The sequence below is a fragment of the Ambystoma mexicanum genome, chromosome 8 (assembly GCF_040938575.1).
Source record: "Ambystoma mexicanum isolate Mex_15411 chromosome 8, UKY_AmexF1_1, whole genome shotgun sequence".
Lineage (NCBI taxonomy): Eukaryota > Metazoa > Chordata > Amphibia > Caudata > Ambystomatidae > Ambystoma > Ambystoma mexicanum.
The window spans coordinates 422,821,598-422,842,441 of NC_090929.1; the positions used below are offsets into that span (position 1 = coordinate 422,821,598).

General features: G+C 48.9%; 1 protein-coding gene across 4 annotated transcripts in view; it reads left to right on the top strand.

Annotated features, from left to right (window-relative positions):
• Positions 1-20,844, top strand: part of MTOR (mechanistic target of rapamycin kinase) — a 2,476,747-nt gene that overhangs the window by 2,164,049 nt on the left and 291,854 nt on the right. For all 4 annotated transcript variants that reach the window (XM_069609933.1, XM_069609934.1, XM_069609936.1 and 1 more), the window contains one exon: positions 16,202-16,276. In XM_069609933.1, the coding sequence (XP_069466034.1) occupies positions 16,202-16,276 (75 nt within the window). The remainder of the gene's footprint in view (positions 1-16,201; positions 16,277-20,844) is intronic.

Genomic DNA, 20,844 nt, shown 5'->3' on the forward strand with positions numbered 1-20,844 from the left:
CAAGAACACCATTGCAGACTCCTTCAGCAGGGAACTGCGCTCCTTCCACGAGTGGGAGATTTGTTAGGATCAGATGGACCACCTATTTGTCAAATGGGATAGACCACAGATCGATCTGTTTGCGACAGCAGCAAACTCCAAATGGCAGAAGTTTGCCAGCGGATTTCACCAGCCGAGGAGCCTGGGGGACATGTTCTCCTTCCCGTGGAAAGGGCTGTTTCTATATGCGTTTCCCCCGTTCCCTCTCCTGCTACGAGTCATCAACTCACTGACAGTGTCAATGCAAGATGATACTGATTGCCCCGGCGTGGCCGAGGCAGATTTGGTATCTGGACCTTCTCAGCCTGTCAGTTTCGCCTCCAGTCAAGCTGCCAGTGGTTCGGATCTTCTCACCAGAGAAAGAGGCGCAATCCTTCATCACGACCCAGGATCGCTGAGCCTGAGGGCTTGGTTCCTGCACCCCTAGAGTTTGGAGGTTATGAGTTGCCAGCGGACTGCAGGAAGGCCCTTGCCAAGGCCAGGGCGTCATCGACCTTGAAGTGCTACGGTCACAAGTGGAAGCGTTTCGCTACGTGGTGCCAGTCACAGAAGATTACCCCTCTAAGGGTCACGGCCCCACAGACCCTTCCGTACTTGTTATCATTGGCCATGGCCGGACTGGCGCATGCCTCCATCAATGTACATCTGGCGGCTGTTTCCCGCTGCACCAGGTCACCAGGAAGATCTTCACTTTGGTCCCACCGACTCATCAAGGAGTTTCTCAAAGGACTTTGCAGGTCTTTCCCGCCGGTGAAGGCTCCTGCCCCTGCGTGGGAACTCAACATGGTTCTGACTAGGCTCATGGGGGCCCCATACGAGCCTTTGCATCAGGCCCCACTCAAGTTTATCTCGTGGAAAACGGCTTTCCTTGTGGCCATCACCTCTGCCAGAAGGGTAGGTCAGATCCAGGGCCTATCCTGCAAGCAACCGTACCTGACTTTCCACGAATCAAGGGTGGCGCTGCGTACACACCCCTCCTTCATGCCGATGGTTCCGTCAGAATTCCACTGCAACGAGCCTTTGGTGTTACCTGTTTTTTTCACTAAACATTCGTCACCGGTAGAAAGGGCCTTGCACTCGCTGGACGTTACTCATGCCCTGAAGTTCTATGTGACACGCACAAAGAGTTTTCAGAAGACCTTACAACTGTTTATGATATTTAGTCCTGTGAACCATGGGAAGGCCTTGTCCAAGGCTTCCATTTCAAGGTGGCTCTCAAGCTGAATCACACACTGTCATAGGTTTAGCGAATTGACTGCTGCCCAGCCGTCCGAGAGCCCACTCCAACAGAACGATTGCTGAAACAACAGCGTTCCTGTCTGGTGTGCCCCTGCTGGACATCTGCAGGGCTTCTACGTGGAGGTCCACGCATACCTTCACGAAGTTCTGCTGAGCGAACAGGGATTCCAGGGAGGAGGTAAGAGTTCATTACTTCTGTTGAGCCTTGCCACCCCCACGGTGGTTGTGTAATTTTGCACTGCTTTGTATTCGTTATTCATGAGCATGTGAATCCATGCCAGACCCCATGCTGGAGAAGGCTCAAGTTACTTACCTGTAACTTTTGTTCTCCTGCATGGGTCTGGCATGGATTCACATGCAAACCCTCTCTCCGACACCTCTGCTGCTTGTCTTGGTCATAATGCCACTTTACGTGCTACTAAATCGGAAGATAGCTGCCAGAGGAGGGGCTTAGGTAGAGGGCAGTCACTGGCTGGGGGCAGTAGGACCCAGAGCTCAGTGGTTGGTTGTTAGGAGAAAGACAGTTCAGAAATTAAACTGATTTCTTTTTTTTACCGAGGATTTCTAGCTTGACGACGGGGAATATTCACGAGCATGGGAATCCATGCCAGACCCATGCCGGAGAACAACAGTTAAAGGTAAGTAACTTGTTCCTTCCTCTCCCTTGCCTGACTGTGATCGGTGGAGTTGTGGTCAAGGATGCCACCGGGATCTCCTAACAACTTTACTTCCTTTTTTCTTAACTTTTAAGACACTTACAACTGCCTGTTGGCTTTGCCACAATTGTCCAGCCTATTCGAAAGACTCATACCTTCCTGCAAAGGGCTCAGTTGGGACTTGTGACATTTAGGGCTGTAAGACCCATAACTTCTAGCAAGGGAAGGACTTTTAAAGTGTAGAGCCTCATTTCTAATGGACTCCTTCCTCATCTTTGATATCTCCCAGCAGAGCTGCTCTTCTGAAACGCCAGCAGTGGGCACATTACTGCATTGTGTCTGTCCAACGCCTCTATGAGGCCCACACCTGACATGACATCAGGCCATTATTTATTTAGGTGCTGCACCACATGACCTTAGTTCCTTTTATCCGTGCAATGTCCTTGCTTCAGGAACATCACTTTCTTTAAAGTTTTTGTTCCTAACTTCAACGTCCTTGGCTTTTAAACCCTGTAACGAATGTGGGTGTCATATATCGACCCAAATCCTCACAGGATCTGCCTGTATTGCTTCTGAGAGGAGCACGACATGCAGGACTGCATGTCTTGCCAGTCGATGGACCCCAAAGCACTTTGTTTGCAGGCAGCAAAACTGATCACATTTCTGCACATGCAGAGAGATAACAAGCAGAGACGTTCACGGTTGCTTTCGCAGCACAACAAACCATTCCAAGTCTGCAAGTACATGAAGAATTAAAATCGCTGCAAGAGATCTTGTTCCCTCTTCAGGTCTTCGAAACACCATTCTACTTTCATCCCGAGGTAAAGGAGTCACCACTCCAAGGACACCTCTGAGGTTCGGGCATCACAGCTACCTTTCCCCAGCGAATCACCCACCTGTGAGGGATGGGAGTCCTTTTGGCTGAAGATGCTCGACTTCTTAGCCAAGGCCCGGCAGCTTCGGCCTCAGCCCCGCTGTTGGAGTCCACCGTGCTTGGACGACTCGGCAGAGACTCTGCAAAAACCAATGCCCCCTTGGTCTTGGCCATGGCTAAAACTAACAAGGCTCCATTGCAGGACCAAACAACTCCATCTCCCGGCGTTGGTCATCCGGCCCTGACTCCACTCTTTGCGGCTCCCCTGGCGCTGGGCTTCCTCAGGAGTTTACTTTGCCCCTTAGAGGAACATTTGTGTTCCGAATGGATGACTTTTATGGCGAGGCAGGTGACTCCTTCCCCTTTTGGTTGGAGCCCCTTTGCTTTAAGAAAGTCATGGATTTCCCCGAGGAATTGTATGGAGAAGGTGACTACGTGGATCTTGCAGCTGATGTAAGTGGTCTTGACAATTCACCAGAATTTGACGGGCCCCTGCTCCTAAATTGGTAAGCATCTGACCTCCTATCAATGCCTAATAGCTTCCTATGGTTATGGCATTTATAATGCGCCTATACACAAGTGTTTCAAGGCGCGACGAGGCAAGGGAGGGGGAACAGAGGGAAGACAGACCAAAGATCCTACTAGGCCAGGTGTCATTCAGATCATGCACGTGCATCGGAAGGGGAAGGAGGGAAGTGCAGAGGGGGAGGGGACAGTGCAGTACATGGGATAATAAGATAAACAGCAAAGTAAAAGTACAGCCAGCAGGTGGTAAGTGCAGACAACAGGTGTCAAGTGCTGGTAAGGCACTGTAGGGATACAGAAACAGTCCCCAAGTGCAGGGGTTGCCAGGAGGGCAGTGCAGGAGTGCGACTGGCAGGCAGGGGGCCAGGGCCCGAGATCAGCAGGAGGCCAGGTAACCAGTGCAGTATCAGTATCAGCCAGGAAGTCAGCAGAGGAGAGGAGGGAAAAAAGCAGAAGCAAAGAGAAAGGGTTTGAGGTGCTTCTGGAACCGAGATGATTCTCCTCAAGTTTCAGGGAGGCAGGGAGGCTGTTCCAGTGGGAGGCCCCAGCCGAAGGAAGAGATCTACCACCAACTCGTTGCTTTTAGAAGCATCTGGCCCGGAAGGAGTTGGAGGTGGATGAGCAAAGAGCTCGAGAAGGAAGATATTTAGGAAGCGAGAGTTGAAGGTATTTAGGCCCCAGGCCCCAGAAGGCCTTGTGGACAATGCAGGGGGTTTTGAACTGCAGAGATACGATCCCTGGGCTTGAGGCCAGGACAAATCTCGCAGTCCTGTTCTGGATGAGTTGCAGAGGGCGAGAGTAGAAGCAGGCAGATTTAGAAAGAGGCTGTTGCAATAGTCCAGCCTAGATAGAACCAGAGCTCTGGAGACGGTGAGCTTCTGGGGGAAGGAGAAGAAAGGAAGAATACCTCTGAGGAGGTGCAACTGGTAGTGAAACTTCTTAGAGACATCAGAGATGTGAGGAGAGAAGGAGAGTGTGGAGTCGAAGATGACCCCAAGGTTTTTGGCCTCACAGGTGGGAGTAGGAAGAGGGCCAAGAGAGGCCGGCCAGAGAGTGACAGGAAAGGAGGGAGCGGGTGTGCGGATGAGGAGAATCTCGGTTCTTACTGGCATTAAGGCAGAGATCATTGGCGGCACACCACTCCTGTATGGAGGACAGACAGTCAGAGATGAGAGATTGAGAAGAGGTGGCTGAGGGAAGCCTAAAAATGAGCTGAGTGTCATCCGCATAGCACTGGAAGTTGGGGCAGAGTGCGGCAATGCGGTGGGCAAGAAGTGCCAGGTATTGGTTGAACAGCCAGGGAGAGAGGTTGAGAGTGGGGAACACCACAGGTACAGGTAGAGATAGAGGAGAGGAAGGACACAAGTTGAACCTGTGAGGGTCGATCAGAGAGGAAAGAAGTCAGACACGCCAGGGCCTGAGCGGTGATCCCCAGGTTATCACGGAGACGGTTGAGCAGGATGGCATGGTTGACTGTGTCAAAGGCAGAGGAGAGATCAAGTAAGATGATGACACAGGGGGTGTTGGAATCAAGGTTGGAGAGCAGGTCTTCACAGATGTTCAGGAGAACAGTTTCCGTGCTTCTGGCAGCTCTGAAACCAGACTGATGGTCGTGAAGGCAGCCAACAGATTCAGTGTGGAGATTAAGCTGGAAGATGGCCAGCCTTTGTAGGAGTTTGCCCAGGAAGGGAGTGATCGAGATTGGGCGATAGTTACCCGGGCAGGAGGGGTCGGCAGAGGGTTTCTTACGAAGAGGGTGCACAAGGGAGTGCTTCAGGGGGGATGGGAAGACTCCTGTGGCGAAGGAGTGGCTGCATAAGTCGTCCAGGGAGTCAATGTGGTCCTTAATGGTTTTGGAGGAGCAGGGGTGGATCTGTTTGGACGAGACTTTCATAGATCGGACTTGTCTGGAGACCTCATCAGCGGAGAACAGGGGAAAAGCAGAGAAGCAGGGAGGAGAGGTGGCTGCTGAAGGGCCAGAGGAAGAGCAGGGAGTAGAGCGGCGTGGGGGGTGGGGGAGAGTAGAGTTATCATGGTATCATTATGGTTATCAGCACCTTTTAGACCCCATGGTGCAGTACAACCTGACAGACCTTCTGTATAAAGGTCCACAAAAGGAGATCTTACTGCCCTTTAACCTACAGGCTGTAACACCAATCTTGCATTTATGGGAAAAACTGGTTTTAATCCCAAATGTAGACCAGGACTTGGCCAAGAAGCACAGAGCAGCCTCACCTCATCCACTATTCCTGCCTTCTAATGCCTCCCCAGACAGGCAGCAACTGCAGACCTAGAGACAACATCTGCCCCCAGAGCAGGAGAGCAGGAGCCCAGTTTCCTGGGGAAGAAAGGTTTTTTGTTCAGGCAGCTTGATTGAGATACGTCAACTCCTCATGTGCCTTGGCCAAATGTTCTTTTGGTCTTTGGTCCCAATATCAGAGGCTTCGGAGCACCTCTCTGCAGGTGACATCAGGGGGGCTTTGAAGCCTTGGTAAAGGATGGAAAGGAGGCTTCATGTCAGATCCTGCAATCAGGCCTAGATACTGCCGACTGTTTGGCTAGGACAATGGCCACTGAAGCAGTGTTAAAGAGGTACTCATGGCTGAGGACTTCGAGTTTTGCCCGGATGTCCAAGCCAAACTCCTGGGCATGCCATTTGATGGCAACAATAGGTTTGGGATAGTGGCCGATGAGTCCCTCCAGAGGTTTCAGGCTTCTTGGGCGACTGCAAAGTCTCTGAGCCTACTGGTTCCGCAGCAGCACCCTGTGACCTCCACGGGCAGTTGTAAGGGTTTTGACCCTTCACCTCCAAAACCCACAGGGGCCAAGGATAAGCTTTGTCAGCCTCTAATGTGCCGTCAGCAGCCAAGCCCCTGTGAATCAGACTTTCACCACACTTCCCCGGTAGGAGGCAGAATTTCCCAGCAAGAAGTGGATTCTTAACACATTCAACATCCTAGGTCTTACAGATCATTTTGATCAGGGACACTGTCTCCCCTTTGCGCAACGCCCTCCAGACCATCCCCCAGGCCAACCAGCAATTTCCGCCTCACCTCTGCTGCCGTATGAGGTTCGAGCTTCTAGCGAAGAGGTCCATAGATTCGGGACCTCGCTGAGTACCAGGAAAGAGCTGGCACAACTTATTTTCTGGTGCTGAAGAAGGATGCAAGCTTATGCACATTCTGGTTCTGTGGCCTTTGAATTTGAACTTATTCAAGGACAAGTTCATAATGATTACTTTGGCCCAGATCCTTCAAGCCCTCAACCTTCAGCACTGGCTGGTCTCCCTTAATCCACAGGGCGCCTACGTCCACGTGCCCATTCACAAAAGGCACAAGAAGTACCTGAGATTCACACTGGGGCACTGCCACTACCAATTGAAAGTCCTGCCATTAGGTCGTTCTTCGGAACCCATGGTCTTCACCAAACTGCTGGCAGTGGCTCGGTTCAGAAGGGAAAGGCATTCATGTCTTTCTCTATCTGGACAACTGGCTCGTCCGAGATCCATCCCCAGACCAGGCTGTGGCACATCTATTCCACACATGCAGCCTGTTGTTCAGCTTGTTGGGTCTTATGTCTTCCTGCATTCTTGTAGTGCCAGAGACTCGACTTCAAGGGGATTGGTTCCTTCCACATCTACGACAGGTAATCACCATAGTTGTGCTGCTTCGGAAGATTTTCGTCTCCTGCGTCGATGACGTCGATACGCTGTCCTCAAGGGCTTCCGTCGAGCCGACGTCACAGGATGTTATAAGTAGGACGCACAACGCCCGTAGCCTCAGTTCTGTTTTTTCCGCGAACGTGTTCGCTTCGGAGATCTCGGCACGCCTCGGTTCTTCTGATTCTATCGGTTCTTCGAACTTGGTGTTTTGTGAAGATATCATGTCTTCGTCTTCTTCTACCCCACGGTCGGGATTCAAGAAGTGTCTGGACTGCGGTTCCAAGATGTCACTTACGGACCCGCACAACGTCTGCCTCTGGTGCCTCGGCGAGGACCACGCCACCGATGACTGTGATGATTGCCAGTCGTTAACGTCGAAGGCCTTGCGGGAGCGGAAGAAGAAGCTATCTGTAGGTAGGGTTTCCATACCCCCAAAGTTGAAACCCGCCGGGCTTTCGACCGACGATTCGAGGGGTGACTCTCCGCGTCGGCGTAAGTCCAGGGGGTCTCGGGTCCAGAGTGGTTCCTGCCATTCCTCCGCCTCTTCGAGGCACTCGCGGAAGCGCCGTCATCGGTTGCCTTCCCCGTCCTCATCCGAGGACTCCACCAGATGGCGGGTTGCTTGTCCTAACAAGCATTCCTCTCCTGCGGAAGGGGATGCATTTCGTAAGGAGATGATGGTGATTTTTTAATCGCAGGTCTCCGTTCCGTCCACGCCTTTGAAAGAAGCCGGCAGGGAACGTGCTAGGGCCACCACTCACACGCCTTACGGCTCGGGCGGCTCGGTGCGATCATCGGGCGCCTATGAGGTCCCGATCGGACAAGGTGGATCGCTCTAGCCATGCCCGCTCCAGGTCCCGGTCCTCGACGCCCTTGAGACCGTCAGAGCCTGTGAGCTGTTTTATGAATACGTCAACGCCATCAGCACCATGTCCGTCGAGGGATTCTCTCAAGCTCTGTCTCCGAGGAAGCCATCGGCGCCGAGGCCGTCGAAGGACACGCTCGGGGCACCGTCCTCGAGGCCTGTGTCGAAGCCATCAGCGCCACGCTCGACATCAACGCCGATTCCGTCAACGCCCTCGATGCCTTTTGAGGAGGATTTATCGGAGGTGCCTTGGAGACCGGTGGAAACCCCGAGGAAGGCCCTGGCCAAATTGAAAAATGTATTTGTGCCTTTTTCTGTGCCCCCATTACAGCCTCTGGATTATATTTATGAGGTGGATGAAGGGTCTGATGAAGGTTTGGTTCGTGATGAGGTTCCTGACGAACTATTGTCTGGGCATAGCCAGATGGAAGACCTGCGTCAGTCTTTGCACGACGCCAGTGGTCTGGACACCTCTCCGGAGGTTGAGTTTGGTAGGCCTGAGCCTGGCACGCACGCCGAGTCTTCATACCGGCGTCTCATGTCGAGGGTGACGGAGTACTTGGGGTGGTCTGCGCCACCAGTGGATTTTCTGTAGGATGACCTGACAGATATCTTAGACCAAGGTCCACCAACCAACCCGGTACTGCCATTCCATATGGCCTTGCAAAGAAGGGTGGCGGCGGATTGGACTGCTGCGGAGAGTCTCCCGGCAGTGGGTAAGTCGTTGCCAAATAAATAGCGCCCAGCCAGTGGCGACCCCGGCTACTTGTCCATGCACCCTACTCCAGAGAGTTTGGTGGAGCAGGCGGCTACGGCCCCAGCAAAGCAGGCGTCGTACCCTACCAACCCTCCTGATAGGGACGACAAGCGTTTTGACGGTTGGGCGAAGAAAGTGTTTTCTTCAGGGGGTATGGCTTTGAAAGCAGCCAACTCTGTTTGTGCCTTAGCACGTTTCACTCACACTCTGTGCAATTGCTCTTGTACAGGATGGCAAGGATGCCATGTGTGACTCCGTTCAGTCGGGTCTGGACGTGGCAGACTGTGTCAGCCGGTCCATGGCGGCGAGCACCGTGATGCACAGATTTGCGTGGTTGGGGAAGTCGGGGTTTGTTCCGGATGTACAAGCCCAGCTTCTCAACATGCCCTTTGATGGTGACCATCTTTTTGGCAGCAAGGCTGACGAGAGCCTGGAGAGGTTGCAGACCTCAAAGGCTGCAGCGAAGTCATTGAGCGCTGCAGTCCGCCAACCTCTGCCTTTTCGTCCTAGGGGACAGCAATGGAGGGGATGTTCCTTTCGATACTACTCTACCTTTGGTAGATCGAGGGGAGCTGCAAGTTAAAGAGGCCAACTAGGAGTACCAGAGGTGGAAAACAGGGTACTCTAGGTGCCAAGGCCGCTCGGGCAGTTGCCTCTTTGCCCTCAGGCACTGCCACAGCTACTTCGGCTCAGTCATGAGGCCACGTCCCATGGTTCGCCGGTTGGGGGAAGGCTGGTGCAGCATCTTGTAGAATGGCGTGCCATTACTTCAGATGTGTGGGTTCTGGAAATCATAGCCCACGGGTACTGTCTTCCTTTCCAGCAGATACCTTACGACAATCCACCAGGGAATCTCTCTTTGAAGAGTCTGGATCCGCTCCTTGCGCAGGAAATCAAATCTCTGCTGGAGAAAGGTGCCATAGAACTGGTGCCTGTGGCGGAGAGGAACAAGGGTGGTATTCCCCATATTTTTTTATCCCGAAAAAATACGGGGGATTGAGACCCATCATGGACTTGCGTGGTTTGAACAAGCTCCTCAGGAAGGACAAGTTCAAGATGGTTACTCTCTCTCAAGTCCTCCAGGCACTTCAACTTCAGGTCTGGTTGGTGTCTCTCGACCTCAAGGACGCTTACTTTCATGTGCCGATTCATCCCAAGCACAAGACGTACCTGAGGTTCGCGGTTGGCGACTCACACTTACAGTTTCGGGTCCTGCCGTTCGGATTGACCTCTGCCCAGAGGGTCTTCACCAAGCTCATGGTGGTGGTGGCAGCGTATCTCAGGAAAGGGGGGATTCACGTCTACCCCTACCTGGACGATTGGTTGATCAGGGCACACTCTCCAGAGCAAGTCCTGGATCATCTGTCAGTCACCTGCCACTCCCTTCACAGGCTGAGCTTCTCCCTCAACTTAAAGAAGTCCCACTTGACACCTACCCAGCGGCTCCAGTACATCGGAGCAGTGCACGACACATCCCTGGGGCTGTGTTTCCCTCCCCTGGTGAGGGCTTCTCACATTCTGCAGATGGTGAGCAAGTTTCGACATGCCCAGAGTCTCCCGGCATTTGAGTTCTTGAGGTTGCTCGGCCTCATGACATCCTGCATTCTCCTGGTGGCAGAGGCCATGCTGCGGATGAGATCTCTGCAGTGGGCTCTCAAGATGCAGTGGTCACAGTCCTCCAGCAGGATGTCGGATCCCGTTCAGGTGCCGCCCTCGGTCGCCCAGGATCTTCTGTGGTGGGCCGACGAAGGCAATCTGATGAAGGGGGCTCCATTTTGGCTACCCTGGCCGGAGGTGATGATCATGACGGACGCATCCCTCACGGGATGGGGAGCTCATGCCAACGAGTTGACAGTCAACGGTTGTTGGTCTCTGTCGGAGTCCAGACACCATATCAATCTGTCGGAGCTGAGGGCCGTCAGGCTGGCCCTGAAGCCTTTTCTGCCGTCTGGGCGGGGGAAGAATGTCCTGATTCTGACGGACAATACAGTGGCCATGCACTACCTCAACAAAAAGGGGGGGGGCAGGGTCTCTCCCTCTGTGCATAGAGCGGATGCAGCTCTAGTTCTGGGCCATCCAGCAGGAAATCTCAGCAGTTCATCTGGTCTGAAGACGAAAACGAAGCGGCGAGCGCTCTGAGCAGGCAGAGCATGGTCTCGCACGAATGGGAGCTGGCTCAGGAGATTCTCCTGGAGATCTTCGCCCTTTGGGGGACCCCACAAGTGGACCTCTTCGCCACCAGTGTCAACCGGAAGTGCGAAATATTCTGCTCGCGGGAATTTCCTCCAAGAGGAGCCTTAGGGGACGCATTCGTAGTGGAGTGGTCCTTCCCACTGCTGTACGCGTTTCCTCCAGTCCCTGTCATTTCGCAAGTGCTGCAGAGGTTACGGAGATTCGGTTCCTGAATGATCTTCATTGCTCCGGCATAGGCCAGGAGAACGTGATACCCGGACCTTCTCGACATGTCCATCTGCCCTCCACGCCGTCTTCCCTACCGAGACTATCTGCTCTAACAGGAAGGGGGTCAGGTTCTCCATCCAGAGGTCAAGTCTCTCAACCTTCATGCTTGGCTTCTGAAAGGTTGAGGTATAAGGATTGGGACCTCTCTGAAGACGGGATGGAAAGTTCTGCGACTGGCGCAGGGTTAAGAATGTGGATCCTTTTTCATGTGCCATTCCTGTGGTTCTGTCTTTTTTGCTTTCGTTAACCCACAAGTGCCTGCAAGTGGGTACCATTAAAGGTTACCTGGCGGCGCTGTCCATATTTAAGCGCTCGCCTGAGGAGTGTTCTTATTTAAGATTCCTTTGATTTCTCAGTTTCTGAAAGGGCTCACTAATGTGTCCCCACCGTCACCTTTCTAGGTGCCAGGTTGGGATTTGAACCTGGTTCGAAAATTCCTAATGGGAGCTCCTTTTGAGCCTTTACATTCTTGTCCTTTGAGACTGTTGACTTTTAAAACTGTATTTTTAGTTGCAGTTACTTCCGCTCGCAGAGTGAGTGAGGTGCAGGCACTATCCGCTAAGCCACCTTTCGCGGTGTTCCATAAGGACAGGGTTGCCCTTAGGGTTCGTCCTCCTTTTCTTCCGAAAATTGTGTCCGAATTTCATTTAAGCCAGAAGGTCATTCTTCCGGCGTTCTATGCTCCTCCGCATCCTGGTAAGGAAGAGGGGAGGCTCCATAGGGTGGATCCTAAGAGAGCTTTAAGTTTCTACATCTCACGCATGTCCCGGGTCAGAGTGGACGATCAGCTCTTTGTAGGATACGCTGGAAGGCGTTTGGGACAAGCTGTTACTAATCAGACTTTGTCTAGTTGGATTATTATGACAATTTCTGAATGTTACCGCTTGGCGGGTAAGGAACCTCTGGTAGGCTTACGGGCCCATTCTACTAGGGGTGTGGCTGCCACTACTGCTGTGCAGAGGGGTGTTCCCATTCGTAACATTTGTGAAGCAGCCACATGGGCCTCTGTCCATACTTTTGTAAAACACTACTCCCTGGATTCTATCCATGGGCAGGATTTGGCCTTTGGCAAGGCGGTCCTCTATTCTGCAATTTAATTAGGCATTCTAAAATTCTAAATTCTTTTCCCACCTCCAAAGGTTGGTACTGCTTTGGGAGTCTGTCATAGATGTGGAATACGACGGAGGAACCAATCCCCTCGAAGAACAAGTTACTTGGTAACGTTCTTTCGATGGGATGTTCCGACGACGTATTCCACATCGAACCCTCCCAGCCTGCCCCGCTACAGAATTTATTATGCGATTGCAGCTTACGTTTCCGCAAGGCTTTCTGTAGTCATACTGGCAGAAGATTGGTGCCACACGTTCTGGGGAAAAAAACTACAACTGAGGCTACGAGCGTTGTGCGTCCTACTTATAACATCCAGTGACGTTGGCTCGACTGAGGCCCTCGAGGACAGCGTATCGACGTCATCAACGCAGATGCCGAAAATTTTCCGAAGCAGCACAGCTGTGGTGATTACCTGTCATAGATGTGGAATACGTCGTCGGAACATCCCATCGAAAGAACGTTACCAGGTAAGAAAGTAACTTGTTCTTCTCAGTTGTCAGTGGTCCCAGTTTCAGGGTTCCCAAGAAAACCTGTTAAGGGCTCTGTTTCAACAACCATAGCCCCAACTGACACTGGTCATGGACGCATCCTGGAATGGCTGGGATGCTCACCTGCAAGACCTATCAATGGGCGACTTGTGGTCTCCATCAGAAAGCTGGGAACACATCCATTTGCTGGAACTCAGGGTGATCAGGCTGGCACTGGTCGCCTTTCTTCCTTCAGTACAGAGCAAGACTGTGTTGGTCCTGGCAGACAACACAGCAGCCATGCACTGCCTCAACATGTTGGGTGGTGTGGCATCCTTGCCTCTGTGCAGCAAAGCATTACGAATGTGGTTCTGGCATTGGAGAATGCTGTATCTGTGATGGCAGCTCATCTGGCCGGGAAGGAGAACATTCTTGCAGATACTACTCGCAGAGAGACTTATGCCTCCCACTAGTAAGGTGCTCTTGTCAGGAAGATCTAGAGGAGGTTTTCTCCCATCAGCAGACCTCTTTGCTTCGAGTGTGAATAGGAAGTGCAAGTGTTTCTGCTCGAGAGAATTCCCTCAACAGGGAGGTCTGAGGGACGCAACAATGGTTGAGTGGACTTTCGACCTGCTCTGTGTGTTCTCACTGATCCCGGTCATTTGCTGGTTCTCAGGGGACTGCCCCTGTTGGAGTCCACAATGACCTTGATTGCCCCAGACTTCTCCGCAGAATGTGGTACCCCGGAGTTGCTGGACCATGTCAATCTGTCCTTCCTGGCGCCTTCAACGGAGGGTGGCTCTGCTCTCATATTTGGCAGGACGAATCCTCCTCTCAAACTTTAACAGCCTGGTCCTTCATGCCTGGCTGCTAAAAGTTTGAGGCATGAAGAGTGGGATGACAGAGAGTGCCTTGGATATGCGCCTCTCTGCACGAATGTCCACCACCAAATCTATTTATGCCTGCAGGTTGTGTAATTTTTCGGCTTGCTGCCAGTAAAGGTATCCAGACCCTTTTACTTGCTCGACATCCTCTGTTTTAGGTTTTCAGCTTTCTTTGGCCCAGACAGGTCTGCAGAGTGGCACTATGAATGGAGTAGCTCGCTGCTATTTCAGTTTTCAAGAGAACCACACAGCTAGGCTAGTTTTTCACGATCCCTGCGGTCATGCAATTTCTATGGGAACTGTGTAGTCGGTTTCCCGCTTGCCAGTTTGTTGTTCCGACTTGGGATTTAATTTAATGTTAACGTTTCCTATGGGCACTATGTTTGAGCCCCTACATTCCTGTTTGTTAAGATTGTTCACCATTAAGTGGATTTCCCTGGTCATCATCTAGATGGGTGAGTGAGCTCTAGGTGTTGTCAGTTAAACCTCTCTATTTTCTTTTCTCCAAAAAGGTGACATTGAGAGTGAGTGATATTTCCTTGGAAACATCCATCGTCCTGTCCTTTTTCCTCTGCCTCATTTTTCCAAGACACAGGAACACTTCCATTGGCTGCACTCGCTGTGGGCCCTCAGCTATTACGTCTCTTGGGCGTGAGAGAGCAAGAAAGTTTAACAGCTTTTTATTGGTTATGCTGGTGCACGCACTGGTAGGGCTGTGACCAAACAGCCTCTGTCAAGATGTTGCTGGTAAGAATGTGCCTGGGAGTCTCGAGACTCATTCCACTAGCGGGATGGCTACCACTTCAGCTCTGGAATGTAAAGTCCCTGTTCTGGACATTTGCCAGGTGGCTATGTGGGCTTCTCTGCACACGTTTGCCAAGCATTGCTGTTTGGATTCTCAGTCAGAATAACACCGTAGATCCCTTACTGCTATGTATCAAAATCAACATGATTAAATTGTTCAAAAAAGTACCAAACTCTGGTATCATGCATTTTTATGAAATTCTCTGAAAACAAAAAGGGCAAATTTCTAGAAAGTTATTTGAAAAGTTTATTATTTAGACAAAGAAAATCCTGATGAGCATAAAGGTTGTAATAACAAAGAAGAATAACAGAAATTGTTAAAACACTCACAGTTGTAATTCACAATTTTGTTTAAAGAACAGAAAACAATCAATTATTCTTTTTTTGAGAAGCAGAAAAAAATATTTTTTATACGTGTAGGTGTCAAAAAAATATTTCAAGAAAAATCAAGGTTGACATCATCACAACAACGTTTCGGCTGAAATGCCGCCTGTCTGGCCATAGTTTCTTTACATAGTTGAAAGTTGCCTTCCTCAGGGCGAAAGAACCTCACAACAGTTTAACCCTCAATTTTGTAGGCTGTGCTGCAACATCATAGCAGTGAACAGCGAGGATAGATTTAGCTGTTGTGTTAAAACAATTTGGTCTTTTGTCCCCTCCTTTTCTGCTCATGGGGCAAATCCCCCCCCCTCTTTCTTTGTTTGTGGATTCTCAGTCAGGTCATGATGCTCATTTTGCTAGAACTGCCCTTCAGAGTTTCTGGTTCAGGTGGTGTTTGTTCTCTCCTCCAGATCTAAGTACTGCTTTGGGAGTCTCTCAAATATGAAGAATTTGTGGGAAGAAGGAATCCATTAGAAGAACAAATTACTTACCTCTCAATAATATTCTTTCTGATGGATGTTCCTTCCACGGTTCCTCTTCGTCCTCCCTTCCTGCCCCTTTTGGCGGATAGCTAGAACACCTTGGTTCTGCGATTACCTCAGAATCAGATTGATGGAGAAAAAAGGAGACACTAGTGTCGAAGGGCATGGTGCCTCTATTTATACTTCGTTTTGTCCACCTCAGAGGCGTTGGCCGAAGTCCCCTTTTGGCGGAAATGTTTCTGAAGAGCAGCTTTGCTCAGAGATAGATATCAAAGATGAGGAATCCATGGGACCGTTCTTATTTAAGGCTACGTATGATTTTTTGGCTCCTTTCTTTTTACCTATCAATTATAAAATTGATTTAATGTTTACCTTGTCTTTTTTCACGTGCTTTCCTATACTACAGTGTTCTATAGTTTGATCCTTCTGTGTTTAAAGGAAAGTGACGGTGCTCTGTAGCCAGAGCACCCCAAGCTGAATGTACATCTGTTAGCAGTGTATGTTGAGTGATTTACTTACCTTTGATTTTTTTATTCATAAGATTTGCCAAGACCTAAGCAAATATATAACAAGTGTTTGTATGTCTAACTGAACCCTACACCACTCTCACTACCTGCCATGTCTAAGCCTTACTGCTCAGTCAAACTACCTTGATATGTATTGTTTTTGCTGATTCACCAGAATATGGTTGCGTCTCAGAATCTGTTCACAAAGCCGATCCCGAAAATCCATCTTAAAAGCTACCGAGGCTGTACATATAAAATGTGTACAGCATTGATGTGCATCTTGCTGCCCGTGGAGGGGGGTGGTGTTTGGAAAAGTGTAGAGAAACTGTCCTTTTGGAAAATGCATTTCAGCTATCCTTGGAGGTTTTGGTTGAAAGCTGTACAATGGGGAGGTGCAAGCCTGGTTTCTTTGTGGGTTTTGGTATAGAGAGGCACAGTGAAAAACTATATATTTACAGATGTTTTCACATGTGTTCTACCTACACTTGCAGGTTGCAATGACAAGAGAAAAATTCCCAGAGAAGATTCCGTTTCGGCTCACCAGAATGTTGACCAACGCCATGGAGGTGAGAGCGTTAAATGATCAGTAGTAGAGAAGAATCATTACCAGAATTCATCAATGCTTTGGGCAGACCGACATGTGCAAATTCACTGATGCAGATAATGGAGGCTAAATAGTGTCATAAAAGCTAAGGAATTAGCAGAATACATAGGTTTGCAGGTCCTTATATGTTGTCACTATCTGTGATTACTGAGTTGGTAACACCTCAGATGTGCTACAGTGTAGATTTCTCACTGCTGGCTTGAAAGTCCTGCTCAAAGTCGATGCTGCCAGGTGTGGTGTAGTGCAGCGCAAAATTCTCTTTTACGTTTCGATTGCTCCAATATTACACTTCTAAAAACAAGAGACTGCGATGCCCCTCCGTACATTAGTGATGTCTGATGCTTCCAACCAAGTGTGTGCAGCTAATGATACATATGTTTGATGTTCTGCAAGTACCTGCAAGCTATCTTGTTAAAGAAATATGTTACATTGTATATCCAGTGACTAAGGGGTATTTACATCACTGTACAATGTGTTCCACCCAAAGCCATCACCATAGGAGAACACATTCAACCCACCACACCACATGCTTAGACAGCCAACCCAGCATCAAAGGTCATTCAGATGGCATTGTTTTGCTCCTGAACTGACCACAAAACAGAACACCAGTTGCACAGTTTAAGACATACATAGGAACCCAAACATCACCAGCTAAACAGCACACAGCAGATGCACCAGCACTACGGGTACAGCGCAAAAAAAGGCCATGTAAATGTTAGTGTCACTCTCCAACCTTACTAACATACTGCAACACTACATAGTAGCACATTCATTATGGGTAACCCTAACCAAACAGCATTGCGCAGAGCACAACCGAGTATTACCTGATCACCCCAGACACAATACAATGCCTGCCAACTGCATATTATGCCACATTACCCAATTGTTAATGCTGGCACTACATCTTCATATACCTTGAGCTATGCTTTCTTCATCAAAGAGCTTAATGCCTATCAGACTCAACCTCTGGCCTCCGATCTCATGACGCAGGCATATACACAGCTCGGACATAGACAATAGGTCAATTAAGTCAACATTTAAATTCACTGATGCACCATAAGCAAGCAAGGCCTGAGTGACGTGTACTAGTGCACAGATTGTTTGGCCAGCCACTCATGCCCATAGCTACCTGGCAAAACTGTATACAGTGGATCACTCATGCTTTCAAAAACCCGAACTATGGCTGTACCGAAAGAGTGAATTCCATCACCCAGTCTCTAATATTTTGCACAACAAGGAAGGAAGAACCAATTTCCAACAGCTCATCAGCAAATTTAGTAAAATCACAGAAATAAATGGAAGGTAGGGGAAAGCATGGGGGAACACTACTTCTAAAAGATTATATTTATCCCTATTAAGGTAACTGTCCCTGGATTGTGTGGGTGTATGGCCTAGGCAATGCTTTCCTCAGAAAGAATCTGCTAAACCATGCAGGAGGAGGAAGCAACAAGGAAAAAGGGAGGGCTACTTTGTGACAATTAAATGTTAATCATGTTGTTGTTAATACATGGTATTTCAACAATAAGCCAGGGCTTATTTTGAAATATTTCAACCCCTTTCTTGGCTCACCATCCAATAGTGTCAAGTACCTGGCTGCACTTACTCAGAGCAATTCTGATTGCACTTTCCCCTCCCTCTACCTGGCACTCCCCCCCCCCCCCCCCTCTGCCTTCCCCCCTGCACTTTGCATTGTTGTACTTGCACGATCTGAATGACACAAGTCCTAGTGAGATTGTTTGTCTTGTCCTCCCTCTGTCTTCCCTCTCTTATCTTGTCACGTGTATAAACACCTGTGTACAGGCGTGTTATAAATGACATATATCATATTAAAACGACAACACACTGTCTCCATGCAAGTAGATTTTATTCCTGGGCTTTATAGTTGCCTGCAAAAGTTACCGGTTTTATTCTAAAGAATGGGATGAACAATTTTACCCCATTTCAATATCTACCAGTGTCTGCTTATTTAAATATGTAATTAATTGGAGACATCTAACCTGCAAAATCCATCTGGTAACATGGGCCCACTGATTGTATCATTAAGATATTTCTTTCACTAATGATTATTGTACAGCCTGAGCAGTAAGTGTCAACATATCCTTTACCCTTTACATGGAGAGGTGGCTTCACTATCAAGTCAACTCCCAGGAGGACCTTTTGAACTTATTTATCCTCCTCCTAATGTAGGCCGAACGAGTCAGAATGATGGTATCTTCGGGTTGATAATTAGATAACTCATTTATACACTTAGGACATTTAGATGTTTAATATTCATCACATTTTCAAACTGCTTTATACATATAATCATGTATTTTATCAACACTTGATTCAAGGTGCATTTATTGACAGATAAGAATAAAACATGAGAGAACATCATAAATGGCAGGGAACTAAACGTTTCTGGTTGTGGTGTTCATCTCGATACCCACTTGTCTATTGTAGTTTAGATTTGATACATGATTACCCCTTGCTTTAGACTGTCATTCTGGAATAAAATGAGCTGCTCCAAATATGGCAACATGATGTTGTTATATGTCTGTTTTTTATTTCTTTGATGTTGTTTGCATGGTCCTGTAAAACCCGGGTCACTTTTTAATCCTCATGTGATGGTGGTGTCTTGGGGGACATCTTCGCTCACCAACCTCCACCCATAGACTTTCTATTCGTTTTGAAACTTCACAGGTGGCAGCATTTGAGACGCAACGTTAGAGACAGTCGAAGCCACGAGCCCTAAAGCAAACAGCCACCACAGAATTGAGACATTATTGGCAGCAAGGTACTCAAAGGGGATGCAATACCGGGCTTCAAGATAATAATTTCCTCCCTTTTAGGTATTAGAAAAACCATAGCACCCACATGCAATTTGCACTCACAGGGTTCATGTTATATCCCCCCAGAGGCAGTCACCAGAATTAATAACAAAATATGGCCATTCTAAATATGCAAGTAGAGCTCATAATAGTGGTTTACATGGGCTTTTATCATTGAACAGCAGTATTTGAGCAGAGTATTCATAAAGACTGACCTTGTCGTTTGTTACTTTTATTTCTAACACAGGTGGTTGTCATGAAACAAGCTATAAGTGGTAAGCCCTGTGTTAGGGAATTTTACTAAAGTACACCTGTGACGGGACTGTAGAAGACTCACTCTGAGATGTACAGGGATCTAACTCTTAGGTTTGGCCTGAACTACCCAAACGGTTTGGTAAGCAATGGATGAACAGTCAGGCTAAGTTTAGGAGGGAGAAGGGCTGTAGGTAAGTACAAAGACCTCAGGGCACACCTATAGCCAAGAAGAGACAGTCGATTTATTAAAAAAAATATGATTTATTAGAAACAGTAAGGCAGCTAACACAGTATTAGAATTACAGGTAAGTAAACGTATTCGCATTTATATACAGTAATACTTTTGTTAAGCATTACTCAGTAGAACAGTAAACTCTTAGATGATATACAGATAAGTAGTTAGAGTAGCATTCAAGTTTAGCAAATCATCTCTTATAACCAACATTTAAAGTAAGCAACACAGATACTGGTAAGTACATTTGGGCAGACTATACTTTAGACAGTGCAGCCCTATCTTGGAATGAGAGTCTCAAAGTCAGTGGGGACACTGGGTGACCAGGGCACCTGGGCAGAAGAACAAAGAAAGGAAGATGCTGTCAAAGTTGTCAAAATATCAGGTTTCTTCTTTTTGTGTAGTTAGGTAAAATGTTTAGTTAAAAGGCAGTTCAGGCAGGTCAGGTAGACCCCATGAGGATTGTTTGTTATGTTAAGCATAATGTTATGTTAGGTTGCCACCTGTGTGGTGTCTTGGCACTCGTAGACCAAAGGACCAGTGTCCTTAGGCCGGGGAGAACACAGTTTGGTTGTCCACCCCACTGTGTCTCAGAGAGCTCAGGGGGAGTCCGATTCAACACAGCAAGCACCCAAGTGAGTGCCTAAGATTGGAACAGTACCTTTTCATCAAGAAAGAAGACAATGTCACCGGCGAGTCCCCAGGTGAGGAGACAGCAGCTCCTGTTCAGATTCTTGGCATGGAGGCTGAAGAAGGAACATTTGGCGGGAGCAGATGGACAGCTTCTTGTCATGGGACGCCCAACCAACTATCTTCACGATGCTGGCTCGTTGGGACTCGACACAGGCTTCGGTTCAGCAACGGTTGTCACACAACAGGCTTTTCTTTGTTTCTCGGTCCCCATCTTCGAAGGAGAGATGTCTCAGAGCGGGAAAGAATAACTGTAGGTCCAGCAGGATGCCCACAAAGTTCCAGCTGAAACTGTGCTTCAGGAGACGATGCACAGCAAATTTCCAGGTCCTAGGGTATTGGGGAATTGCAGCCCAGGACAATCACAACTCTTTGAGGGATGGCTCAAAATGTAGGTTATCGCAAGACTGGTTAGTCCCACCAGTTCACGGGAGGAAGTCGGCTGGTCTAGATCTTCCCTGTCGATCAGAAGAGAAGGTTGAAGCAGCAGCGGTCACTCAGCTGGCGGTGGCTGCAGACTTCCTTCTACTTTTTCCTCAGATT